Source organism: Ananas comosus, unplaced genomic scaffold, assembly GCF_001540865.1.
Source record: "Ananas comosus cultivar F153 unplaced genomic scaffold, ASM154086v1, whole genome shotgun sequence".
Taxonomy (NCBI): Eukaryota; Viridiplantae; Streptophyta; class Magnoliopsida; order Poales; family Bromeliaceae; genus Ananas; species Ananas comosus.
The window spans coordinates 18,411-30,079 of record NW_017890743.1 but is presented as its reverse complement, the minus strand read 5'-3'; the positions used below and the strand labels follow the sequence as shown (position 1 = coordinate 30,079).

The 11,669-nt window shown below is 41.9% G+C and overlaps 1 protein-coding gene across 13 annotated transcripts; it reads left to right on the top strand.

Annotated features, from left to right (window-relative positions):
- The first annotated feature begins 5,586 nt into the window (after positions 1–5,586).
- Positions 5,587–9,247, top strand: LOC109704179. Of its 13 annotated transcripts, none has more exons than XR_002214209.1 (4): positions 5,587–5,788; positions 7,087–7,187; positions 8,106–8,264; positions 9,004–9,247. XR_002214209.1 is itself a non-coding variant. In XM_020224935.1 (4 exons), the coding sequence occupies exons 1-4, from the start codon at positions 5,777–5,779 to the stop codon at positions 9,058–9,060; spliced, it is 327 nt and encodes a 108-aa protein (XP_020080524.1). In that variant the 5' UTR covers positions 5,587–5,776; the 3' UTR covers positions 9,061–9,247. The 13 variants fall into 13 exon arrangements, 5 of the variants coding, with proteins under 5 accessions (XP_020080524.1, XP_020080519.1, XP_020080523.1 ...); XR_002214207.1 differs by having other exon boundaries at positions 7,084–7,187; XR_002214210.1 differs by having other exon boundaries at positions 5,587–5,794.
- Positions 9,248–11,669: the final 2,422 nt, after the last annotated feature.

The window sequence follows — 11,669 nt, the reverse complement described above, 5'->3', positions numbered from 1 at the left end:
TCTTTTACATTCTTCCAAAAACATAATACAAGCACTCAAACCTCACCCTATACATCATCTACTCTCAAATATAAATAAGGGTAGAGCTAACACAAAAGGGTAGGTGGCTAATGCAACTAAGGCGCCGGGCCCTTACCACGATCCTCACGCTCACCGGGGACGCCCGAACTCGAACCTGTAAAGAGTGGGGTGAGAACTAACTTCCTTAGTTCTCAGTGGGTTCGGCCGCCGACTCCGCCGATCTCCCCACTAGGTCCAAGCGGGCAAAAGTGGATAATCGATAGATAGATAGATAGGGAAAGCGGTAAATGACAGAAGTAAAGCTACGCTACTATGCCCAATCATAAATATATGAATGCATGTACAATGAAATAGATAAACAACTAACCCATTATCATGTCCAAAGGTAAAGCTATTTACTCGTTCATCAATCTCATTTACTTGTTTCTTAATCTCGTGGCTTCCCTGAAGGAGCCTACTGCTCACTAGCCATCTCGAAGGTAGGGAGGGTCAACTCGCACTACGAACCGAGACCGTCTGCCGGGGCCTAAAATAGGCAATCCCTTGGGACCCAAAATAGGCAATCCCACGTGACCAACTCCGGAGCGCACTACTTGTGTGGGGCTTCCATCACAAGATTTAAAAACAGACCGTGAGCATGATCCAATCCTCGTCTCGAGAATACCCTATCCTCTAGGGTTACAATCATCATATAGTCCATAGGCGTCGTATACACCAAGTTTAACATGCACCGCTTGTTTTCTTATACACTATCAACTAAATTGCCACTCGTCCATGGTTTACTATCGACTAGATGCCACTCGTTCTTTGTTCATCATTAGACCAACCATTGAGCCCATCACTTTCTCTGCACTATAGGATTCACAAGTCTCGACCCAATCCTTATCAATCCACTATGTCAAGTATCCAATACATGCTACGATATCATCAAGGAAAGCATAAGGAAAGGCAATGCACAATCATCCTATAATGCAATAATACAAGATGCAGAATCGAAATGTACTAAGACATAGAAGGGAGCCCGATTGCTTCGGGATGGACACGACCCACCTCTTGGCGATGCCGCGATGATAGAAAGCTTGACGCCGCGGTCTTCGCACGCCGCTTCAACTCCTCGGGGCGAAGCGAGCCCTCGAGTCCCCGATTCGGCGATAACTCCGCACTCGCTCGTCGGATTGAAAAACTGACTTCGCCGACGCGTTCCGAGACCTAGCAATTAGATTTGCGACCTATTAGATTAGACCAAAACCCTAGATTTGCCAAAATCCCAATTCTGAGCCCTAGGTCTCAACAATGGAGAAATCCGTGGTGCGAGCTTCGATTTCGAGCTCGAACCTTCTCCCTAGTTCCATTAGGTTCTATTCGAACCATCTCTAAACCATGAAACCCCCAAACCCTAGAAAATACCATTAAAGGGGTTAGAGCTCACCTCTCTTCAAAACTCCAAGCTTGAGGGAGAGAGAAGAAGACAATCTTCTTCTTCTTCTTAGTCTTCTCCTTCCTCTTTTCTCTTCTTTTCCTTCCTCTTCTTCCACTCCTTCTTCTCCTTCTTTTCTTTTCTAGAGAGAGAGAGGGAAGAGTGTGAAAGGGAGAGAGGGCAACTGAGAGGGAGAAAGGGGTCCCTAAGCCCTCATATAGGCTATTTTGTAGATAGCCCCCTCAACTTTTCATTTCCTGAAACAGCCCTCCCTAGGCCATTTTAGCAGTGAGGGACCGGTCCCAGCTCGGGGAGACCGGTCCCCGAGAGCTGCCATTTCGAGTAGAGAGGTTTTCACGTTCGGGAACCGGTCCTTACCTGAGAGACTGGTCCCCGGGAGACCGGTCCTTGTCCGAGAGACCGGTTCCCGAAAGTTGGATTCTCGGGACTTAGCCAAATTTCAGCTATTCTCGCTGGGCTGACGTTCGGGAACCGGTCCCTGCCTGCAAGGGACCGGTCTCATCAGAGACCCCCGCAGCCCAGCCTGATGGAACCGGTCCCTCCCTGCCAGGGACCGGTCCCCGAGAGCAATTCTGCTCCAGTGCCGATTTTGCACTGGTGCTCCCGCGGACCCTTCTTTAATGCACTTTATGCATTATAGCCACCTTCGGACTTTCCGAAGCTTACACACTCGACGAATAGTCGATTCCAAACCGAAGTCTAATCCTCGAGTTTCGAGAATTCACTTCCTAACACTCTCCCTCTCGGTCTGCCGTTTTGTAACGGTACAACATTAATGTTGTACCGTTAATGTTGTACCGGTACACTTTGTCTAGACTGCAGTTTTAGCACTTGTTCGACTTCTCTTCGCGCCAAGCAATGCTAAAACACGTCTAACTCTTTTAGAACTTATTTTTAACTCTTCCAACCTCGTTGGAATACTAATTGGAACTTGTCCAACCATCTCTTTCGCACACTTCAGTCAATTTGACTAAAGTTCGATATTCTCTACCGAGTTTCGGTATGTTACAGAAGGCCTATTGGGGTCACTCGCTAAGCTTAGCCTACCTCCTTGTGAGCCATGTTTAGCAGAAAATGCCTGCAGAAAGCCTTTTGGTAAGGCACGTAGAGCAACTCATCCATTGGAGCTAGTTCATTCAGACATATGCAGACCTATGAATGTGAGAGCACGTCATTGCGCGTACTATTTCCTCACTTTCATTAATGACTACTCCCGTTATAGTTCGGTATATCTATTGTCTCACCGTTTAGAAGCTTTAGATTATTTTAAACGCTTCTTAGTGGAGGTTGAGAACCAAATAGAAAGAACTCTGAAAGTTCTACGTACTGATTGAAAGTTCTATGTACTAATAGAGGACGAGAGTTTTTATTAGACCAGTTCAGGAAACTATGTGAGGAAAAGGGAATACGCAAACAGTTAACTGTTCCCGGTACTCCGCAACAAAATGGTGTTGCAGAAAAGAGGAATAGGACACTTTTGGAAATGGTTAGGTCAATGATGGCGCAAGCCAACCTCCCAATTAGTTTTTGGGGTGATGCGCTGTTGACTGCTGCCTATATACTTAACCGAGTGCCCTCTAAGTCAGTTCCTTCAACTCCGTATGAACTATGGCATGGTATAAAGCCAAATTTGGAAGGCTTACGACCATGGGGGTCGGCAGGATATGTGCATAATACTTCTCATAAATATGGAAAGTTAGGTCCTAGAGCAAATAAACAAATTTTTATTAGATATTCTAATTACTCGAAAGGCTATGTGATGTATGGCAAGCATCCTGATTGAGGAATGGCTGAGATAGAGTCGTGCGATGTGGATTTTCTTGAGTATGATTTTCTAGATATTTGTGAGATTAAAAAGGATCTTGCACTATATGAGTTGCAAGAACCTAATGGAAATGTCCCATTGTTACGCGAGAATAGGCACTGAGGCCACATGAAGTTATCGCCCAAAACAATGGGAGTGATCCTATGGTCAGTGGGAGTGTGCCAATTGACCATGGCTCACAAAGTCCATCATTACAAAGAAGTAAACGTGGAGGTGTTCCCCGTCATCAATTTGAGATCGAAGAGGAATCATTCATGTATGCTTCTACGGATGTTGATGAGCCGGCTTCTTATATTCAGGCTATGAGTTCACCAGTTTATGATAAATGGTTAGCTGCTATGGAGGATGAGATGAGTTCTATGGCTAAGAATAATGTGTGGGAGTTAGTTGATCTTCCGTCTGGACGTAAAGCTATTGGAAACAAATGGATTTTTAAAGTAAAACGGAAGGCGGATGGATCAATTGACAAATATAAGGTCCGACTAGTGGCGAAAGGATGCACCCAAAAGGAGGGAGTAGACTATGAAGAGATATTCTCCCCAGTGGTGAGGCTTGTCTCAATTCGCTTGATTCTGGCTATCGTTGCACATTTAGATTTGGAATTGTTCCAAATGGATGTGAAAAGTGCATTTCTCAATGGAGAACTAGACGAGGAGATTTATATGAATCAACCTCGTGGTTTGATAGCGTATAAGGTTTGTGTTTCGGTTTATCGTGCAAACCTTGGAATGGTATGCTTGTCCGGTTATGTGGTGACAGGTGCGTCTGGGTCTCAATGAGACAGGTATTTGGTGTTGCTGGGAACATCGATCACTTGGGTTCCTTTTAGGACAACAGCGACAGGGTCTCGTGGAGACAGGTGTTGGGCATCACCGATGGTTATTATCGCCTATTGCAATTGGCAATCCTGTGCATCAAATGATGGATTTGCTAGAACCATATGTTGGTTTGATTGTACCGGGTTAAGTTTTTTAGGAGACAAAATTGTCCAGCTTAATTGGTAATGTCAGCCTTGGACCTTTTGGTCAGGTAAAAGGTGAGGTCTTGAACTTAGGGTTGTCGAATGCCGCAGATAGTTTTTCTACGATAGGGGTTAATTACAGCAGTTTGTGTTGAACCGATGGGAGATTGTGTTCTCCGAGGTAAGTGTTATTGATTCAGGTTATGGGACACACTGCGATATATTCGCTGATCATCTGAGCCTGAGGTATCTCTTCATGTAGAAAGAGTTGAACCTCAGGCAGAGACGTTGGCTCGAGCTCTTGAAGGACTACGACATCACGAATCAGTATCATCCAGGAAAGGCGAACGCGGTAGCAGACGCCTTAAGCCGGAAACTGCCTTCAGCTGAGTTGTCCTTCATGATCACGAGTCAGGATCGTCTTGTGGAGGAGTTCCACCGTCTTGAGATCGAGGTTGTTTCCACTGGGGCCACGACCCAATCGATGACCCTTGTCACGCCCTAAGCCCACCTATTTGGTCGGTTCAGGCACGCAGACAGACCGCCGAACGGATAGGGTTTTCCCTGTACTGCGGACAGAGTCTCCCCTGTACATCCAAAGCATCATAATCCATACAATGCGCGAGGTTCCTACCAGGAACAGCATACAACAAAAATTGCATAAGAAAGGTATCGAAACATAAATACTATGCTATTACAACCATTTACATATTACATTCTTAACTCTTTTTAGCTTCCAAATACAATACAAGTTATTACAATTTATTACAACATTGTTCTTTTCATTTCTTTTACATCCCTAATGTAATATACCGGAATTTTAATATAAAAATAGATGTAAATAAAAAGTGTAAAATAAAATTTTTATTGGATTCCGAGGAGTAAAATATAAGTCGAAAATGACTTGTGCGGAAATTAGAGTGAAAACAGAAAATTTAGAATTTTCTGTAAAGAACGGGGCTGATATTTTAGCAGAAAATGCACAGTGTCAGAAAATTATGAAAACCGGAGAAATGTCAGAATTATTTTTGTGAGGCTAGATTTAAAGTTTCATGTCATTTTGACACCCGGAAGGTGAAAAATAAAATCTGACTGCTATCTGCTAAAGATTACAGTTCAGTAGAGCTTTCGGTGACCAAATATGGTCCAAACTGAAAAGTTAAGATATATTTTTACTCAGTAGGTTAAATCGAGCCCGACTGCCAAATTTGAGCGTAAACGAAGGCTCTGGCGATAGGTTTCAGATTCTGAGTTGGAAACAGATTTGTAAAAAAGGTAATTTCAGCAATAGAAGGGGTTTATTTGCAATTAGGCTGATCTTATCTTTTACAACCAGCACACCCTAGCTGTCCACGCATGCAGGACCCCTCTCCTTATCCTTTCTCCTTATCTCATTCTTTTTCTTTTCTCTTTCTCTCTCTAATCGTGTGAAGTAGAGGATAGAGAATTGGTGGAGTTTGATGTTGAGTTGTGTGAGGAAGCTAAGGAGCATGATGAGAAGGCTGATGGAGCTGAGTTTTGAGATAAGTTTATGCTCTCCTTGGTAAGGGTTAGTATTTCCTGGTTGGATTTGTTCTAATTACCTAAAAAGATTTGAGTAATAGGTGTTTTGATTGCTAGAGTTCCTATTGTAATGGAAACCTAGTGAGAGAGAGCTATATATGAGCATCATATATGTGAGCTGTGGATTGGAAATAGAACCAGAGGTTGGTTATGCTTGTTCTAATAACTCTATAAGAGGATTTCTTAGCTGCTAGAGTTGAAATTGCCATGAAACAACATAGGTGGTGTATGTACGTGCATAGGAGGCTTGCTAATTAATTAGCCCTGCTACTATAGGCTATGTCTATTATTATGCATATTCTATGTATATTAGCATGAGGGAGATAGTTAATTATGGTCGATGGGCGGTTGAAGTATTCAATTTGAGGTAAAGTTGCTATAGTTTCCTGGATAGTATTGGATTATCTACTTTAAAAATGGTGGAGCTATAAATTTTGGTTGCTAAAGAGAGTAAATGCCATGTTAAGAAGCCATATATGTATATATATGTGTGAAGCAATTAATCTGTGAAGCAATCAACCTGAGAACAAGCCATATGTTGCTAGGATTTATTTTAATTACCCTAAGAAATGATTTCTAGGTTGCTAGAACTTATTTTATCATGAAGATTTAGAGAACAAGCTATATGTTGAGTGGTGTTAATTACTCTATAAAGACTTGAGCTGCAGGTTTTAGCTTCTAGAGTTCATATTACTATGAAAAAGAATCTAGAAAAACTATATGTTATGTATATAGACATGTAATATACATGTGAATTAACTATTAAAGAGGAAATCTATAAATTAATCTTAATTTCGGATTAGAGTTTATTGTAATTAATCTAGAGCAAAGGGATTCCCAAACTCTAAATGTAATATGTTGGATCGTTCATTGCGTCGCTAATCTTGATCAAAATGGTCAAGATAATGCTAAAATGGAAATTAAATGCTTCCAAATTAATTGGGTAGCTTGTGAAGGTGCCTTGGCATGTTTTGGAGGTGTTAGAGTGAGTTCGGAGTGAACTAGACGCGCAAAGAGGGCTGAAAACTGCTGCTGCCAGCTACTGTTTAGTGCAGGGACTGATTCGTAAACCTGCAGGGACTGATTTGCGAACCTGCAGGGACTGAACTGCGAACTACTAGACTGCAATGCAGTTTTAGTCTTTTAAGGGGTTAAGTTGCAATTTTCTGCTCTTATCTTTTTAACCCAGATGTCTAGCATTTGCCCAGGTACTTGAACAACACTCCGCAGCCTTTTTCTTATCCAAATTTTCCTCTCTTTTTCTCTCAACCCAAGAAGCAAACTAGTGAAGGAATTGTTGGAGAAGAGGTAGCTTTTGTGTTTGGTCTTGTTGGAGATGCCAAAGTGGGAAAACCAGTCTTGGAAGCTGCGAACTTGAGGTAATTGGTTTACTTCTCAGCTGGGGTTTAGTTTATTTGTTCCTTGAGAGAGATTTTTAAGTGAATTAAGCTTGTAGAGACTTAAAGAAGTTTAAAGAAGCTTGTTGGCAGCCTATATCCACATGTTGATGGATTTTTGGGATGAAACCTGTAATAGAATGGTTAAGTGACCCTGAATTGAGTATGTTCTCATTCTAAAGAAGCTTGAACCATGAAGTTTAGGCTCTAAAGTTTGTGGATGAAACCTAGAAACTATGCTAAGGAAAGCTTGTATATGTGTGAATACATGTGAAGGAATGATTCGAATGAAAATCTGAGATGAATTGATCCTAAACCTAGTTAGAATGATATCCCTCACTGTGGAGAAGTAGTGAACAAGGAATTTTTAAAGTGCTAAGACCATAAGTGCCTTAAACCCTATATAAAAATTAACTCTATACTATATATATATATGCATGTATGTATATAAATGTATTATGAGTTGTTGTCGGTGATAAAGTTTGAGGTGGAGTGACTTTACTATCTACTTAAGAATGATGTTGTTGCTATGTAAAGAAGTTAAATTATGGATCAGTTAGCTTCTAAAGGTTGAGGTGGTCATGGATAAACCTATAAAAGCTATAGATGGACCTATAGTAAACTATAAGTTATATAGTTGATATGTGAGCTATTGTTTAGAGTAAAGTGGAACTTGTGGCAGGAATTGTAATAGTAAAGATTGATGTTTACTACCTAAAAGGGGTTAATTATGAGTTGTTCTAGTTTTCGAAATCCTAAACTGCCATAAGAAACTTAATAGAAAGACTATGTATATGTATATGTTGATATTATATGCATATATGCAAGTTGGAGTTGACATGCAAAGTTGTAAAAATATGAATATGACTTAAATTTAATCCCTTTTATTCCTCTATGAAGGAAAGTTTGACATGCTCGGAAGCTTGGGTTGATATTCCGACGGACCTACGACGTGCAAATAAAGAAACGCTTCGTTCTACCTGTTTGGCATCGAGTCGCGGGGGCTTGGTGTTTACATGTTTCGAGACATTAGGCTTAGCTTTTAGGCATCCCTACAAGGTGGGTGGTGCTATCCGAAGTCTTTGAATCACCTTTTATGTCTATGGTTTTCCATTGAGCATATTACTTGTATTCATGCATCATAGGGTAGTGATATTATGCAAGTGATAGTTGAATATGTGAATGTTTATCAATGTTGAGAAAATGTGAACTTAGAATGTGGACATAGAACCCTATGAATGTATGGACTATAGTAATAGTAAACTTGGTGACATTCAACTAGAGATTTGGTTAGCATCGAGAAATGGAATTGTGAAACTAGTATAAAGAACTAGTTAGAGTAAAGTGTGACAGTGTTTGTCAGTTGAATCCTCTAAAGGGGATCAGATCATACTCACATTTGTTTAGTTCAAGTGAGGTTGCTCCTCCTTGAACGATGAGCTCCGGAGTAGTCATCTTTACTGGACCAGGAGGTGCGTCTCCCCCAGTTGACGGTCCCATCGGGTGCAGGTGCGTCTCCCCGATATTTGGGATAGCGTCAGTGAGTAATTGTTAACCAAAGGGTTAACCAAAAGATTGGTTAAATTCAGTAAAAAGCATGCATGCATATTTACAATTTTCATATATTACTTCTTTCAGCTTTGTACAGGCATTGTAGTAGTTACATGTTATAGTTGGTTACTATCTGTTTACTTCTTTTGCCTACATATGCCTGAATAGACCTAGTGGGTGAGTCGGCGAGGTCGGCGGCCGAACCCACTGGGAACTTTTAGTAGTTCTCATACCACTAACCATACAGGTTCCAGTGCGAGCGATGTGGCCGAGGATCGCGGCAAGAGCCCAGCAGCCTAGCTAGTGGACACCCGAGTTCTAGTGGTATACCATTTTGGGTTCATGTGAAACATTTTTGATATACAGAGACTTGTAAATGAATGTATAAAAGAACATGTAAATAACTAAATGTTTCAGTTATTCAGTTATGTATAGTTCAGTTTTAAAAGTTTTAAATTACAGTGAATTTTATGTATAGTTAGTTACTTTCACTTGTGCTTGTTGCTTGCCCTCGTGCAAGCCATGTATATTGAAATATTCTCCTGGAATTATTTATTTCCTTATACATGTACTCGTTGTTGTTGAGCCTTGGGCGGGCAGAGGAGGTTCTGTCCGTTCGGCGTCTGTGTACGGACTCGGATCCACCAAATTGGCGATAGCGGGACGTGACAGATTAAATGGTATCAGAGCAATGCAAGTGAAAGTATAGGATGGACCTAGGGACCTTAGGATGGAAAACCATAAGGATCTAGGTTCGTGAGAGACGAGAATCTTAGTGGGTGGCGAAAGATTAAACCGATTGGGTCGTATGTTATATACCTCTATAAAGGATGTTAGAGGTGAATCCAAGGTATAGTTTATTCTCAGCAGGGAGAGTTCATGTTGGATGCATACAACATGAAACCGAGTGATGAGAATAGGCTCCCTTGTATGATCTTCGCCTGATTTGAGTCGGGGTTGACGATAGTTGTCTCGTGTTTGACCTGGAGGGTCAAAATTTGGTCACGTTATTGTGCGTTTACTGGTTTTGTGTCGCCGATCTCTAATGAGATCGATGTGGTTTGGGGATGAGTGAAGTCCCTAAACTGACTGAGCTTAGAGGAAACTCGAAGCTCTGGGGTCGATTAGTCATGTTTGTTGTAGTATGGTAGCGATGAGTCACTGTGATGCAATGTCAACAGGAGGCTGTCTTGCGTTTGGCGGATTGGATTGATGAGCTTCAGAGGGCTGTGAAGTAAGGTAATGTGGCTCATGGCTTTGTGGCACAGAAAATAAAATGAGAGCGATTATAGATTGGTTCCCGAGAAGTTTTCTCGGGAAGGATTTGTATATCTGGAACAAAATAAAGAATATGTTGTTAAGAGTGAACGACAGGTGAATTATTGGATAAGCTTTGGATGCTATAGCAGGGTGACTGCTCAGTGGAAGAGTACGTAGAGAAGTTTCTGCACACTAAATTGTGTTTAGTACACAATGTGTGATATTGGACTGTTATGGTGGGTGAAGACTACTAACAAATGTGCCGGAGTTGTGCATTTATGAATTGCAATCCTCTAATGAAGTATTAAATTAGACCTTGTGGTTGAAGTCAGGTGATGTTTCGTGTGGAGAGAGCGCGAACTAATTAGTTGATAATGGAGGATGAGTGACTAATGTATGGTTTGGGTGGTCAATCGAGCATTGAGCGACACCCAAAAGAGAATTGTAGTCGCGATTTCAATGTCAAAAAGGTCTTCTGGCTGACTATTCGAGAGGAATGGTTGTGGTGATTTTCACCCGACGTGGCTGTGTGTGTTGTTGGATGGATGAGGTTGTAGTAGGTTGACTTCAATAAGAGAAATTGTATGCTTAGAGATGATGTGAACCCTAAGCGAGACATGAAAGAATACGTGCAAGGATGTGATAGAGACCTGGATTTGGGTAGATGTAATACCCTAGTGTGCATAGATGATGCCAGTGAATGGCTTATAGTGAACCGAGGTTAGGGCTCAGGTGTAATTGGAACAGGTGAACTAGTTCTTTAAGCATTAAAAATGATAGCGAGAGTCAAGTTAGGACGTTAGAAAACGCTCATAAAGTTTGAGAAGTCGGATGATGTTCCGATGAATCGCGTAGTGGTAATAGCGTTGTTGTTGTAGAGTGGTTAGATGATCGCCTAGTTTTGGCGAGTTAGTCGAGCGGTACCTCAAATAAGTTGAGGAAATTTGTGTTTGTGCATCGTAGGCGTAGGCTGAGTTGCCTAGCATGTGGTGTTTAGTAAGAAATGTGATAGCGTATGACGCTTGAGTATAGGTGTCTGTAGAGTACGGATTGTGGCTCAGTCGAGAGAGTGTGTTGGCAGTAGCACTTGAGCGTTGCTAGGTGTGAAGCGTGCCATGGATCACTCGTGCGGCTGGTGGCTCGCACTAAGTGCTTAGGAGCCGATAGTGATGTAGATTGCTCGATAGAACGTTTCGTGAATGACGACGATTGAGGATAGTGCTTTGGGACGATCCGTGCCTGGACCATATGTGCGCTATGAGGCTTAGGGCCATTTGGATAGGCGCAGTTAGCTGTGTGGCAGCGGCCCGATATTTGTGGATAGGATAGAGATTTTGGTCAGGACGGTAGTCCGAGTCTGAATAGGTAACGTGATGTGTCACGTATTAGACCGTGTGATCGATAGTACGCTGAGAGTGTGAATTTAACCCACCCTTAAAAGTTGTAAGTGGTTTGGGATTTGGATTACTCTTGATTGGGTTAAGTGTGCGAGCTCTCAACTGAGGACTTTGCCTTATGATGATTGAGTATGCGCTTGCGAGCGAGAGACGTTGTGTGATATTGTGACCGAGTTAGGCGATAGGCCTACGTCGGATCGGTGGGTTGTAAACCGATATATGATAATTGGAACAAATGGTTTAACCAATTATTCTC